This window comes from Salmo salar, chromosome 16, assembly GCF_965601325.2.
Source record: "Salmo salar chromosome 16, fSalSal1, whole genome shotgun sequence".
Classification (NCBI taxonomy): Eukaryota; Metazoa; Chordata; class Actinopteri; order Salmoniformes; family Salmonidae; genus Salmo; species Salmo salar.
Window position 1 is genome coordinate 23,774,487 of NC_138306.1, and position 16,746 is coordinate 23,791,232.

Consider the following 16,746-nt stretch of genomic DNA (forward strand, 5'->3'; position numbering starts at 1 on the left):
AATTATAGACTGATCATTTCTTTGTAAGTGGGCAAATGTACAAAATCAACAGGGGATCAAATACTTTTCTCCCACTGTATGTATATATATATATATATATATATATATATATATATATATATATATATATATGTTGGAGCCTTCCAAACACAAACGGGCAGCGTTTTTTCTTTCTTTCGTAGTTTGTGTGGAATAATGTTCATTTGATCTTTCCTGTAGACAGTGGAATGTACTTTTCTTTAGTGAATTTTTCACCCCTGTCCGGTTGGTGGTGACAATGTAAATTTTTGCGTGTAGTTCGCCAATAAACCCAAAGAAGAAGAATCAACGCTGCCTTTCTGTGTTTGGAAGGCTCCAACCGGCTCCTTTGGCAAGGACCTTCTTGGGTAAACAAACGTCTCGGAGAGTTTTCTCACAGCTTGGTGGCTACTTATGGATGGAAACTTGACCACACAACGGTAAATGAAACTACCGATTACCGTATTTCTATTAGTATTCTATGAGCGGGAGAGAAATCGCAGTTTTGGCAACGCGGAACTGTCCTTCGATGTTCTATGCGGAGATGGGCTAACAAAGAACTCTCGCTCCAGCTAGCCAACGCGAATCGGACAGATTTCAAACAGTCAAGTGCCAAATCTCATGTTCGTTTTTTGTCTTTGTATTATTATTGTTTTGTGTTAGTTAACGTTTCGATTTCACGATGATGTAATTTGACAAACGTTAATTAATCAATTGTTATTTTATCAAGTTGGGGTAGCTAACTGTTACGATGGCGACTAGCAACTTATCTCGATAACTTAAAGTAGTTAACTAACTATGAGATATTTCCAAATACAGTACAGTGTGAAGGCTAAAACTGCTTCTCCGATCACACTAGTAGGCGATATCATGGGGACCTTGGCTACCTTAGCTCATGCGTAGAAACACATCATCGGGTCTAACGGTCGTCTCGAGTCGAACTGCGCATGTGCAGGCGGTCAACTCAAAGGCACTCCTGTGATATAAAGTTATTTTTTTACGAAAATTAAAACGTGCCAGTTGGTCAGTTTCACGAGGTTGGAGTAATAAGATGTTAAACCACTTATGACATTTGCTTGAATCTAGGTTGCGCCTTTAGATTTTGAGAAAATTAACAACCAAGTAAGAATTCTTCACTTCTGGTTTGTTTGGTCTGTTTCTCAAGCATTCCCGGAGGTCTTGCCTTTGGGTTTAGAACCTTTTTATATTTCTATCACTCATTTTTAGGTAAGTTAATAATACTAGCTAGCTAACTGCGCAGTCGCCATGGAATGATGGTGAGCTAACTAACTAGTAGCTAACGTTTGTCGACAGACGATACAGAAAAACAATAAAAAGACTATACAGATTTTATATTTTTAAACGGTTGCTTTTTTTCTTTGTATTTTCTTCTACCAGATCTGTTGTGTTATATTCGGATACATTCAATTCACATTTCTACAAACTTCAGTGTTTCCTTTCAAATGGTACCAATAATTTGCATATCTTTGCTTCAGGGCCTGAGCTACAGGCAGTTAGATTTGGGTATGTCATTTTAGGGGAATATAGAAAAGAAGTTAGGCTAAAACTGTTAATCCAATATAAATCCCCAATCACAATTGTAACATCTTTGATTGTAGGCGACTTTGGCTCGCTGAACTCATGCATATAAATAGGTGTAACGGTCGTCTCGCGCCGAACTGCGCATGTGCATACTGTAAAATCAAAGCCACTCCTTAAATATCAAGTTGCTTTTAGGGAAATTAAAACATTTTATTTTCCCGAGGTTGGAATAATAACGTGTTCAACTAGTTACGACGTTAGCTATAATCAAGGTTGTTACTTTAGAGTTCGAGAAAATGAACAGCTAAGAAATAATCTTTCACTTCTCTGACTGATTTATCTAACTCTGAACCCAGGTCTGTTTCGCAAGCGTTCCTGGAAGTCTCGCGATGTTGCGACTCTGGGTTTAGAAATTCTGCAGTTTGGGCGTTGAGTATATTTGGTCGCTAATGTTATCTATCTAGCTAGAAAATGTGAACAAATTTAGGTCAAGCATTTCACATTGATAACTGACTCATCAATGTCAACTTTTTGTTGAGTGTAGCATATACACAAATAGGTTGTGCTGAATTGAATCACACGATTTTCTCTACAAAGCTCAGAAATTAAGCCGTGTAGGTCTAAACCCTTAGACCGCAATATCTGCAAAGCTAGCATATAGAATTGTTTAAAGATTGTCATAAAATGTATCATTTAGCCATTGGATTTTAGGACCCCTTTAGGTATAACAAAAATATATACTGAACAAAAATAAAAACGTAACGTGTTTGTCCCATGTTTCTTGAGCTGAAATGAAAGATCCCAGAAATGTTCAATACGCACCAAAAGGTTGTTCTAATTTTGTGCACAAATTTGTTAACATCCTTGTTAGTGGGCAGCAGGTAGCCTAGTGGTTAGAGCGTTGGACTTGTAACTGAAAGGTTGCAAGATCGAATCCCCAGCTGACAAGGTAGACATGTCATTCTGCCCCTGAGCAAGGCAGTTAACCCACTGTTCCTAGGCCATCATTGAAAATAAGAATTTGTTCTTAACTGACTTGCCGAGTTAAATAAAGGTAAAATAAAAAGTGAGCATTTCTCCTTTGCCAAAATCCACTTGTCAGGTGTGGCACATCAAGAAGCTGATTAAACAGCATGATAACAGGTGCATGTTGTGCTGGGGACAATTAAAGACCACTCTAAAATGTCCAGTTTTGTCACAACACAATGCCACAGATGTCTCAAGTTTTGAGGGAGTGTGCAATTGGCATGCTGACTGCAAGGAATGTCCACCAGAGCTGTTACCAGAGAATTGAATGTTCATTTTCTACCATAAGCCGCCTCCAATGTCATTTTAGAGAATTTGCAGTATGTCCAAACGCCTCACAACTGCAAACCATGTGTATAGCATCGTGTGGGCGAGCGGTTTGCTGATGTCAACGTTGTGAACAGAATGCCCCATTGTGGCGGTAGGGTTATGGTATGGGCAGGCATAAGCTATGGACGACCAACATAATTGCATTTTATCCATGGCAATTTGAATGCACAGAGATACCATGGCGAGATCCTGAGCCCCATTGTCTTGACATTCATCTGCCACCATCACCTCATGCAAGATAATGCACGGCCCCATGTTGCAAGGATCTGTACACAATTCCTGGAAGCTGAAAATGTTCTTCCATGGCCTGTATACTCAGCAGACATGTCACACTGTTGCGCATGTTTGGGATGCTTTGGATCGACGTGTACAACAGTGTGTTCCAGTTCCCGGCAATATCCAGCGACTTCGCATAGCCATTGAAAAGGAGTGGGACAACATTCCACAAGCCACAATCAACAGCCTGATCAACTCTATGCGAAGATGTCACGCTACATGAGGCAAATGGTGGTCACACCAGATACTGACTGGTTTTCTGTTGGTCACAAGGTATGTGACCAACAGATGCATGTCTGTATTCCCAGTCATGTGAAATACATAGATCAGGGCCTATTGAATTAATTTCATTTGACCAATTTTCTGTATATTAACTAACTCTTTGAAAATATATATATCACACAAACAAAATAACTGATTAAATATTGAATTTGGCATTTAATGCTATAGCCCATAGAAATATATTGAATAACACTTTCACATATGACAAAACAGAAAGTAAATAAATAATAAGGAACAAGGTTTTGAAGTGAGATCTATATCTGAGAGAGGAAAATAACTTAGAAAAAATAAATTGTAGACCCATGTTTGGTCATATTATTTTTGGCACATTGTATGCCCATGCACGTTTTACAGCCCGGTACTTGGTTACCTTCAGACGACTCCCCTGAGGATTGTGTGCGTCTTAGAGCAGAACAGCCGACACCTTTGTTTGTGAGTCTCCCCTTTCGATATTGGTGTGTAGCTCCGACGGTTCGGTCTGGACAGTCGGTTTTGTGAGATGACCTCTTCAAAATGACGAAGTCAGTGACAGAGTTGAGACGACTGTTGTAAAGCTTGTGGTTGTCGTATAGCCGAACAACCGACACTGTCACATATTAGTTTGTAGCTCAGACGGTTCGGGTTTTACAGACGATTTCGTGACAATTTTCTTGTCTGGATCATCGTGTAGAAAAAGGCCGCTTTCACAAGCTCCCATGTTATGGAATAGGCGTAAATGTTATATCGGCCGGAAAGAGGGCCTTGAGTTGCAGCCACTACAAGAAACAGTAAGTCTCTAGCATAAACACAGGGAGCTATTCAAAATGACGTCACTTTGTGAGGCACAGGCTTGTCAATCGACTCTAGGGGGTTTAATCAAGGTGGTTTAGACCTATAACAGTGTGCCATAACTAGGACAGAGAGGGTTGCATAAAACCTTGTAGTGTTTCAAAGCTGCTTTTGGGTCGGTGTTGAATGCAGTTGACTACAACGTACAAGCCAATGAAGCTACTGTCGTATTATGTGTAAATATTGTGATATTTAGTTACCAAGTTGAATCACTGTTACTCTGCTGTGTACTGTAAAGCTTGAGATAACTGTCTGCCACTTGACCACCACAACAAGGTAGCTACAGATATTTACTCTGTAATGTACTTCTTCTTAACAACTTTTTTTTAAACAGACATTCCTCAAACCTCTCTCTTTGCACTCATTGAGGGAATTAGGTCTGGTAAGTCAGGAATTCTAGATTTCTGACCAAACCCTCCCCTCGTCTGCCCTTAAACCAGTTTTCCCTTTCCTTCCTGAATTTTGTTGTTATACTGATCTCATCTCTCCCTGCTTCTTTCCCCCTGCAGTGACACTTGATCTCAGCTGGCAGTGTGTGGCCTGTCGTTGCCTGCAGTGAAGCTCCGTGCCTGGAGCAGAGTCTAGCCTTTTCCCCCACCCTGGTGGCTCCTTATGATGGCTCACAGTTGTACCTGGTTTCTTGCAGCATGGATGGTGTGGATCTAAAGGGTCTTGTGTATCAGCATCAGCTTTTCCTGTTCCGTGACGGTGTTCTGTTCGTTTCCATCTACAAAAGAACACCCTCCATCCAGACGCTGAGCCCTGTACTCCTCTGACTGTTTTAAAGCAACAAGCACACAGCTAGGAATAGGAGAGGGAGATCTGCAAAACAAGCTCCTGTTTAGTGGCAGTCTGATTAGATTTTTGACCAGATAGATTTGTTTCATTCCAAAGCCTGTATGGAGGAAGTTTGACTTATCTTTTCTCCGTTGAATCATATCCGCTCACTCTCGCGTTGGGTGGTGGGATGTCGGAAAAGCCCAACGACAAGATGAAGTTCCTGGCTCCCCTTTCCAAGAGTGGTAATGGCAACATAAACAACGGATCTGGCTCGGACTCACTAGTTGGTGAAAGGGTGGCAGTGGAGCTGAGGCACCGCCACCACACCATGGAGCGCGATCGCTGCCCTGCCGAATATCGACCATTCTTCCGCCGCAGCGTCATCAGCGACTCCAATGCCACCGCCCTTGACCTCCCCTTACCCAGTACAATCCCTATCTTCACGCCCATTGAACCCCCCGTGCAAGATGTGTCCCATCCTGCCGGTCCACCCCCCACCCCAAGACCTGCACCCCGTGTGACTGTGACGGAGAGCGAAGGAGGAGAAGTGAAGGTAGATGTGTCTGTAGAGCAGAAGGCTGCCGTAGTACAAGATATCTGTGATGGGGAAGCAGTGGCTCAGCCAGCAAACCGTCTAGCTGCCCAACCGCCAAGCCAAACGACAGAACCTGGGAGTGGCGATGAAGTGAAGGAGAGGGAAGAGGGGGAGGAAGAGAAGGAGAAAGCCCGGGTGGAGGCTGAACAGAGAGAGGCAGAGAAAAAGGTGCAGGATGACATCGAGGAAGCAGAGACGAAAGCGGTGGGAACGTCGCCGGATGGGCGGTTCCTGAAGTTTGACATTGAGATTGGACGTGGTTCCTTCAAGACTGTCTACAAGGGCCTGGACACAGAGACCACAGTGGAGGTGGCATGGTGTGAGCTGCAGGTAAGAGAATGGGCTTTTTAATTTTTAATTTATTTAAACTTTATTTAACTAGGCCTTTCGGTTACTGGCCCAACACTCTAACCACTAGGCTACCTGCATGTCAATACTATCTATTTAATAAACTTGTATTCCCAAAGCCCTCCCTTCATGACTACTGAGGTCTAGGCCCATAAGTCTACCTATCTTTCCTTCCTGTGACTGTGGTACTGCCATGCGGTCTGAGTCACATTCGGGGCATTTGGACATTAACTGTGCAGGTGTTTAAATCAGTCACAGTCATCCCAGCGTGTCCCTTCACATTGCTCTGCTCTGGTGTTGCAAATTTGCATGCATCTTTATGTGCACTAATATCATAGGCTAATTTATTAGGGGCTAATTCACCAACTGAGTAAGTGGAAACTAAAAACACATGAGCTAGATTGCCAACTGTAAATATTATACCCACTGCTAGTAGCCGTCTATTAATGAATGTAATATCCTACAAAACTTTGCAGTTGCAGCCTACCGCCCAATGAGGCCTATGCAATCGCAATGGCCAATGCGCGTTCTGTATCTCAAAGCCGTATCAAATATCTGTTGTAAAATAGTTGCTAATAATCCTCCTGATATTAGTTTAGTACACTAGTGCAATCTCTCCTTTGTTCTTCCGAACCCTCACCTTTGTATTTATTATAAGCCTTATCTCATTAGTCAAGTTCCTGGCATTTCCTCTTTGAGATCTAGCCCGTTGCCAATAGCAATGTTGACTAGGGTTGGGACAATACCAATATCTTGATACTCGTAAGTGTTGTGACAAGGAAACAAAACACAGTGGATTTAACTCGTTTAGGAAAACATCCCTAATGTTGGAAACAAACATCATTATGTTGTCATCCAGAGTCAAATGGATTTATTTCCCAGGCTATAGCAGACTATTTTACATACCGCAGGTTTTAAAGGACCAAAGTGTGTGGCCTGCTTCGTGTTTTCATTTTTGCCATGGAAAAAATATAGTGATTCTGGTATTGTCCCGGCCCTAGAGATGACAGTCTATTTTAGATCAGGATGGACCCCTTCCTGAATATAAGGGTCATCTTCATTAGTGCACAATGCAGCAAAGCTTTTTGAAATGGAATTTGACAATGTTTTCTTATTGACCGTTTAGTACCTACTACATGGGTCTATGCCACCACAACACCGGTGACTGTTCACGTTCCAGTAGAATCTCGTGGCCCACAGCCAGAGTGATTTCCTCCCTGATTCAGTCTCCTGAGTCACAGCCACAGCTTTTTTCCCTTTAAGAAACGGTGTTGCCTTTTCCCTTTTAATTGTTTGGATTCTTTCTGGTCAGAGGAAGGGCGCTAGAGTAGCCCCACACTTCCTCATTTTGTGATGGTTTTTTGTGTCCTTCCTCATTGTGGTATTGGTATGACTAACGTTTCACAATAGGTTTATACTTTACTCGTACAGTCACAGAGAGCTGTGTTGCATGTTTTGTCTTGAAAGTCATGATGTTAAATTACAACTTCAAGTTGAAGAAAATCTATCTACCTACCTCATCCCCATACTGTATTTATTTATTTATCTTGCTCCTTTGCACCCCAGTATCTCTACTTGCACATTCATCTTCTGCACATCTACCATTCCAGTGTTGAATTGCTATATTGTAATTACTTTGCCACCATGGCCTATTTATTGCCTTAACTTACCTCATTTGCACTCACTGTATATAGATGTTTTGATTTCTTTTGTTCTACTGTATTATTGACTGTATGTTTTGTTTATTCCATGTGTAACTCTGTGTTGTTGTATGTGTCGAACTGCTTTGCTTTATCTTGGCCAGGTCGCAATTGCAAATGAGAACTTGTTCTCAACTAGCCTACCTGGTTAAATAAAGGTGAAATAAAATTTAAAAAATCACCTACTAATTTGTCATTTTTGCCGATTTAAACGTGTTAGCTAGTAATGTGTCTCGCGTTAATGCAGAATAAATCAATAAACTTTCTGCTCCACATCAGACACTTCTCCAGTCGGATGAGAATTCACGAAGGTTATGAAATGATCAGCTTTACCCTGTATATAAAAAAAATGACCAAATACAGTGCATTGGGAAGGTATTCAGACCCCTGGACTTTCCACATTTTGTTACCTTACAGCCTTATTCTAAAATTTCATGGGGGAAAAAACGTTCATTTCATCCATCTACACACACTACCCCATAATGACAAAGCAAACATTTATTAAAAATTAAAAACAGATATTGCATTCAAAAAGAATTCAGCCCCTTTACTCAGTACTTTGTTGAAGCACCTTTGGCAGCGATTACAGCCTGGTGTCTTCTTGGGTATGAAGCTACAAACTTGGCACAGCTGTATTTGGCGAGTTTCTCCCATTATAGAGAATAATGGGAGAAACTCAGATCCTCTCAAGCTCTCAGGTTGGATGGGGAGCTTCGCTGGACAGATATTTTCAGGTCTCCGGGGATGTTCGATCGGGTTCAAGTCCGGGCTCTGGCTGGGCCACTCAAGGACATTCAGAGACTTGTCCCGAAGCCACTGCTGTATTGTCTTGGCTGTGTGCTTAGCGTCTTTGTCCTGTGAACCTTCGCCCCAGTCTGAGGTCCTGTGCGCTCTGGAGCAGGTTTTGTTCAAGGATCTCTCTTTACTCTGCTCCCTTCATCTTTGCCTCGATCCTGACTGGTCTCCCAGTCCCTGCCCCTGACAAACATCCCCACAGCATGATGCTGACACCACCGTAGGGATGGTGCCAGGTTTCCCCCAGATGTCGGCTTGAGTGCCATGCGTCACGAGTTCTATGTTGGTTTCATCAGACCAGAGAATCTTGTTTCTCATGGTCTGAGAGTCTTTCGGTGCCGTTTGGCAAACTCCTAGTGGGCTGTTGTGCCTTTTACTGAGAAGTGGCTTCCATTTGGCCACTCTACCATAAAGGCCTGACTGGTGGAGTGCTGCAGAGATGGTTGTCCTTCTTGACATTTTTCCAAATTTTCTTTAAAACCTGTTTTTGCTTTGTCATTATGGGGTATTGTGTAAAGCTTGATGAGGAAAAACTAATTTAATCAATTTTACAATAAGGCTGTAATTTGGCAAAGTGGAAAAAGTCAAGGGGTCTGAATACTTTCCGAAAGCACTGTCTTTATAGTGACACCCTCTGAGCCTGTCATAACCGTCACAGATCCCACACACACCAAGAATGTGGAGATGCTGCGATCACAGCCCTTCCCCCTCGTTCAGCCCAGAGAGAGAATTCCACACATGCTCAGTCCGCCCCTGAGCTCATTGCTTTTGTGAATTTAAAATGGGTCAGATTCCTGACTGATGAATTTCTAATCTCCTGTGTGAAGTGCAGCAGGCTGGCCTGCCAAGGTCTGTTTCTTCAGCTCTCTATCTATCAATCTTCTATCCCCTCCTCCCCCTTCCACTTAGTCCCTTCTCTCTCCCCTTCCACACTCCATCCATTCTACAGAGATGATGCTGACAGTCCTAAAGCGTATAACCAATCAAGCTGCACATTTTATTTTCTATTGCCTCAGGATATATTCTTGCCTTTTCTTTATTTTATGCTCCCTCTCGAACTCTACATGTCAAATCTTTGTCACAAACATAAAGTGGTGTGTGTGTGCTACGCCATTACTGAGAAGTATAAGTTAACAATCTAAGATCTGCCAAAGAAATGATCTCTAGCTCAGGACTACAGCTATGCGTTTGGTTTGCTAACTTGCTAGCTTGCAAAATCAAGCTTCTTGGGTACAGAAGAGACAATCCCTCCTGGATCAAGATGCCCGCTGCCTAAATTTTGTTTTGTGTGTAAAAAAATAAATAAAGTTTTTTTGAATGAAATATTGCCCATTGTGTGGTAATACCGTATACCCTGGTATGGTACAGGAACGGTATGAAGTTACAGAAGTCAATACCACCCAACCCTAGTAGGCACTACACTGGGAGGAGCTGAAATCCCCTCTCACACGGTTATTAAAGCTGTCCCATGATCAGTAAAACTAAAGCACAAGGCTTTATTCCCCAGACATAGTCTAGGTTATACACCACCCACCCCAACCCCATGTACACCGAGGCCCATCTCTTCCCTCACAGCCTAGACTAGACCAGACAGCCTCCCAGCTCCAGACAAAGCCGGTGTGGGAAGACAGGTCACAGAGGACTGGTATCACCAGGGCTCTATTAGGTGCTCCTAGATATTTTGCTGTGGGACCTGACATTTTCTTTTGGGAGCACTGGTGTGACCAGGGGGGGGGGGGGGGGGGAATCACCCAGATAATAACTGTTGTAATGATAGGCTTCACTGTGCAATTGTTTGAGAGCCCTAGAGAAAAAAGCGAGCACAGATTCTTTAATATTGTAAAGAATGCACCAGCGATTTGTATTTCTTGTAACGTTCTGAAGAGAACTGCATGAGAATGCCTGTCTACCACTTTGTGTAGCCAGTTAGCGACGCTAAGTACCATCAAATATTTAATTTTCTTCCCCGGCCTCAAAAGTGATCTCCTGATGTGGTTTTAATCATTCTCATGGACTTGGAACATCAATTTTTTATTTTTTTTTATTGAAAAAATTATAGATTTTGAGTGAACCTGGAAAAACTAAACCGAGTAGTTTTTTGTTGTGGTTTTTAATGTTATTATGACTGGTAAGTATTCTGAGTGACTGGTAGATTTTTTTTTTTTTATCTATCTGGTAACTTTATCAGTATATTTAAACATTTGGTGGCACAGAAAGAAAGGAAAAGGGATAGCTTCTTTAGAATATCAATGATCATAGTGATAGGACCAAGATCTCAATATACAATAAACATAACTGGCAATAATAATGCAGATGAATGAAAAGCCGATTTAAATAAAGGCCAAAATGATCAGGAGAAAAAAAATGGATGGAAATACCAGTTGATAGAAATGTATTTGACAGTCATGAGTATCAGTCTATAGGTTAATTTAATTTAGTTGAGTTACATTAGGCTGTGTTTTTCATTAGTCATCATGTAACTTATTTATCCAGCACAACTATTGCATAAGCACAGCATACAGAGCCTTTTTTGAGCTGGATTTCTGCAGCTCATCAGCTGGTTGCTGTTGGAATAAAACATTAGCTTTTATAAGCCCATTCATTGCACAACAATTCTAAATGCAATTACAGTTTTGGTGCATGATTAAAAAGAGCTACTATTTTTATTTCTCTACTGGTAATTGAAGCTCGCCTCCCATTCACCATTCAAGTGCGCGTCATCCACCATTTTACAGTGGGAGCTGGAAGCAGTATGCACTTTGAAAACATACTTAATTGTTTTAAACCTGAATGTTTTATTTCATATTATGAGGCATATCTTACCTTGCTTCAAAGTAGCCTATAGGCAAAATCCGAAGGTGGGGGCATTATTTTATGAAGATGTAATATTCGGCACGTGAGTTTCAAGTTTGGGGAAGCTTGCCTTATCCTGCCATTTCTACCGTTCTGTGTGCCAGTTATGATTTTTCACAAGCACACTTTCGTGCCACAGTTTCATTTCAATAATAACGTTTTGTTTTTTTAATGTCATTGTCACGTGGTTAATCATAAAAATCTGAATTAAAATGCAAAAAATCTAAAAGTCAACTAATGCGAGATCAAAAGCCTTTGCCATATGGACACATTGATACACCGTGAAGCATTGGCGGCTAAAGAAATGAGCACATGGAACTCAGCCTATAGGCCAATGCAGCAGTAGGCCTATAACTTCCATTGTTCTTTCACACTGAGGATTGGTGATTATCAAGGGGGAGATTGTTGGATAGATTTTTCAAATAGTTTACTGTGAGGAACTATAGTTTTAATATAATTGCATTGTGTGCATGTAACCATACTCATCGAAACCGTAAATGCGCAAGAATTGTTCTGTGGAGCGACTTGCCTTTCTTCGCCACACACCTGCCCTTCTTCTTGTCTCAACATTTTAAATGATACTCAAGACACTATCTTCACACATTTTAGATGCTTTTTACAGACAACCACAACTAAATAATTGCGGGCTTCTCAAATAGGCATAGACCTACAAACTTGTGATTTGAAATAATCCACAGCTATCTTTTTTAAATTTGTTCATTCGTTTGTCATTTTCCCCCTTTTTCTCACCAATTTCGTGATATCCAATTGGTAGTTACAGTCTTGTCCCATCGCTGCAACTCCTGTACGGACTCGGGAGAGGCTAAGGTGAAGAACCATGCGTCCTCCTAAACATGATTGTTTGAGGACGGCACCCCACATCAAAATATTTTTCCACCGGCACAGGTTTCATACATTCACATATAACGATTAAATATTCACTTACTTTTTGAAAATCTTCCTCTGATTTGTCATCCAAAGGGTGCCAGCTATAACATGTAGTGTCGTTTTGTTAGATAAAATCCTTCTTTAGATCCCAAAAAGTCAGTTTAGTTGGCGACATCGATATGAGTAATCCACTCGTTCAACTTTCAGAGAAAGGAATCCGAAAATCTACCCCTAAACTTTGTTTCAACAAGTCAAAATACGTTTCTATTTACTCCTCAGATACCCTAAAATGTAATCAAACTATACTATTTATTTCAGAAAGAAGTATGTTAATTAGGAAACCCGATTTTAGCAGGTACGTAATTTCTTCATGGTGTGCGCAAACACGGATTTCCGGGACTGTGTTCTTCTACAAAAACTGTTATTTCTTATTCATTTTTGAAGTTACAACCCTGAAACCTTGGATATAGACCCCTGACACCCTGTGGTATCCATAGGAATTGCATCCAGGGAGCTAATTTACAATATGACCTTTCTCTTGCATTTCTAAGAGGATGGTCTCTCAACAGCAAAAAAATTCCAGTTGGTTTTTCTTAGGATTTTCTCCTACCATATCTATTGTGTTATATTCTCCCTACATTTCTACAAACTTCAAAGTGTTTTATTTCCAATGGTACCAATTATATGCATATCCTGGCTTCATGGCCTGAGCTACAGGCAGTGTACTTTGGGCACGTTATTCAGGCGGAAATGGAGAAAAAAGGGGCCTAGCCCTAATTAACCCGGAAGCCAGCTGCACCAATGTGTCGGAGGAAACACCGTACAACTGGCGACTGAGCCTGGCCCGCCACAGGGAGTTGCTACAGCGCGATGGGACAAGGACATTCCTGCCTGCCAAACCCTCCCCTAACACTGACCTTTAAGAGTGTGCTCCTAATCTCAGCTCGTTACCTGTGTAAAAGACACCTGGGAGACAGAAATCTTTCTGATTGAGAGGGGGTCAAATACTTATTTCCCTCATTAAAATGCAAATCAATTTATAACATTTTTGACATCTGTTTTTCTGGATATTTTTGTTGTTATTCTGTCTCTCACTGTTCAAATAAACCTACCATTAAAGTTATAGACTGATCCTTTCTTTATCAGTGGGCAAACATACAAAATCAGCAGGGGATCAAATACTTTTCCCCCCCCCACTGTACAGTTGAAGTCTGAAGTTTACATACACTTAGGTTGGAGTCATTTAAACTCGTTTTTCAACCACTCCACAAATTTCTTGTTAACAAACTATAGTTTTGGCAGGTCAGTTAGGACATCTACTTTGTGCATGACACAAGTAATTTTTCCAACAAATGTTTACAGACAGATTATTTCACTTATAATTCACTATGTCACAATTCCAGTGGGTCAGAAGTTTACATACACTAAGTTGACTGTGCCTTTAAACAGCTTGGAAAATTCCAGAAAATTATGTCATTGCTTTAGAAGCTTCTGATAGGCTAATTGACATCATTTGAGTGAATTGGAGGTGTACCTGTGGATGTATTTCAAGGCCTACCTTCAAACGCAGTGCCTCTGCTTGACATCATGTGAAAATCAAAAGAAATCAGCCAAGACCTCAGAAAAGAAATTGTAGACCTCCACAAGTCTGGTTCACCCTTGGGAGCAATTTCCAAACGCCTGAAGGTACCACGTTAATCTGTACAAACAATAGTACGCAAGTATAAACACCATGGGACCACGCAGCCGTCATACCGCTCAGGAAGGAGATGCGTTCTGTCTCCTAGAGATGAATGTACTTTGCTGCGAAAAATGCAAATCAATCCCAGAACAACAGCAAAGGACCTTGTGAAGATGCTGGAGGAAACAGGTACAAAAGTATCTATATTCACAGTAAAACAAGTCCTATATTGACATAACCTGAAAGGCTGCTCAGCAAGGAAGAAGCCACTGCTCCAAAACTGCCATAAAAATAAGACGGACTACGGTTTGCAACTGCACATGGGGACAAAGATCGTACTTTTTGGAGAAATGTCCTTTGGTCTAGTAAAACTGTTTGGCTGTTATGACCATTGTTATGTTTGGAGGAAAAAGGGGAGGCTTGCTAGCCGAAGAACCCCATCCCAACCGTGAAGCACTGTTGCACTTCACAAAATAGATGGCATCATGTGGAGGGGAAATTATGTGGATATATTGAAGCAACATCTCAAGACATCAGTCAGGAAGTTAAAGCTTGGTTGCAAATGGGTCTTCCAAATGGACAATGACCCCAAGCATACTTCCAAAGTTGTGGCAAAATGGCTTAAAGACAACAAAGTCAAGGTATTGGAGTGGCCATCACAAAGCCCTGACCTCAATCCTATAGAAAATTTGTGGGCAGAACTGAAAAAGCGTGTGCGAGCAAGGAGGCCTAGAAACCTGACTCAGTTACACCAGCTCTGTCAGGAGGAATGGGCCAAAAATCCCCCAACTTATTGTGGGAAGCTTGTGGAAGGCTACCTGAAATGTTTGACCCAAGTTAAACAATTTAAAGGCAATGCTACCAAATACTAATTGAATGCATGTAAACTTCTGACCCACTGGGAATGTGATGAAAGAAATGAAAGCTGAAATATATCATTCTCTACTATTATTCTGACATTTCACATTCTTAAAATAAAGTGGTAATCCTAACTGACCTAAGACAGGGAACTTATACAAGTATTAAATGTCAGGAATTGTGAAAAACTGAGTTTAAATGTATTTGGCTATGGTGTATCTAAACTTCCGACTTCAACTGTGTGTTTTCCTTCAACTCACTCTTCCACCCTTTCCGACTGGAAAGCCCTCTCAATCATCATCACCCAGTACATTTCTCTTCCACTCTAACGCTAGTTTCCCTTTAACATGTCTTCTATGCTTTACCTCTCTTTCCCTCTAACATTATTTTACCAGGTCAACAAAAAGGTTTTAATTACAGACAAAACAAAACTTACTTTCAGAGGCAGGCCCCCCCCCCCCCCCCCCAGAAGGCTTCGGTGTATTTTAGTCTACCCTAACTTTTTTGCTGTACATATTTATTACCAATCTCCATTGTATATTCATTTGCTTCACACTCATGAATGTCTTATTTTGAGGTTAATATGTAATGCGTCCAAATTATAAAATGCATCAGTCATCACACCAATGTTCACCAAATTTAGAACGTACTGTATCTATTGAACTATTCCTTACCGCTTTCTGCTTCGTTTCCAATTTAGTTTTAGTCTTAACTATTGGCTGTGGTTTGGAATTGACTGATGTTTCTAATGCAACTATTTACACAGTTGCATAGGGGCCCAGTTTTTGCTGTGGGTTGTAGACTCTGGAGCATAACATCTCACGATCACCTCTTTTAACAACCTTTATATACACGTTTAAACTCCTCTTCTGCTTTCTCACACAATTGCTTCACTGTTTGTGGTCACCGGTCAGTAGATTGGGAGGCAAGAAGAGCAATATCGCCACAAAGCTCTCTGTCCTTGCCTCTACATATTTAAAAAAATATATATAATAATAAATTATATTATATCTATACTAATAATAATTAGTGACTTCTCGGTCGTTGAATGTTGTCACATAGAGTAGGCCAGAAGGCTAAACTGAAAAACCTAACCTCTATCAAATAAAAAGATGGCGGAGCCGCAAAAGTACTTCTGTGCTTCTGGGTGTTTATTTACAGAGTGAATCTGGAAGAAAAACAACAGTACTGCCATCCAAAGTATACATTATGGGAACAGCTTAAAACAATGCTGCCCCATCAACAGCTCAATCCAAAATGGTTCCCCCATTGAACTGAAAGAGAAACTCCTTTTGTAGGGGAAGCCCCTCCCATCAGAACATACCCAGCACTAATTCATTCAGCAATTACCTTCATCAAAGCCTACATTTTCCACTCAGCTAAACATAATTAATTGTATACATTGCACCACGTTTCTCATGATACAATATACCAATATAACCCATTTCCAAAATCCCATCCCTACTGACATGTAGTCTTCCAATATGCCCATTCACATGAACGAGCCATTCGGGACAGGCACTACAAAGCCAGCCCGATTGCCTTAGCTCAGGTCCTTATCCCATCATACCCGGAAGCTACAGAGCTGGAGATAGAGGAACAGAACCAGACAAACAACGCGCTCATCCATAACATTGATAAGTACAATAAACGTTGCTTAAATTAAACATGAACACTTGTCTGTATATTGCTTATACCATAACTTGTTACTGACAGGAGGTAAGAATAAAGTGTGAAATGTATGTACTGAAGTTAACTTGTATGTCGACCCACATTGTTAACGTAGCTGATAACGGAGCAGGGGGGCGCAATGAATGTGTCTGTGTAACACGGAAGCCAAACTGGCTGCATAAATGTATTTTGTCCCCCCACACCAAACGTGATCACAACACTAAGGTTAAAATATCAAAACAAACTCTGAACCAATTACATTAATTTGGGGACAG

General features: G+C 41.1%; 1 protein-coding gene across 2 annotated transcripts in view; it reads left to right on the plus strand.

The window, feature by feature from the left end:
• Window positions 1-323: 323 nt before the first annotated feature.
• LOC106573365 (serine/threonine-protein kinase WNK1) overlaps window positions 324-16,746 on the plus strand; it is a 50,852-nt gene continuing 34,429 nt past the window's right edge. For both annotated transcript variants that reach the window (XM_045697046.2, XM_045697047.2), the window contains exons 1-2: window positions 324-458; window positions 4,812-6,007. In XM_045697046.2, coding sequence (XP_045553002.2) covers window positions 5,270-6,007 — 738 coding nt within the window. In that variant the 5' untranslated portion in view covers window positions 324-458; window positions 4,812-5,269. The remainder of the gene's footprint in view (window positions 459-4,811; window positions 6,008-16,746) is intronic.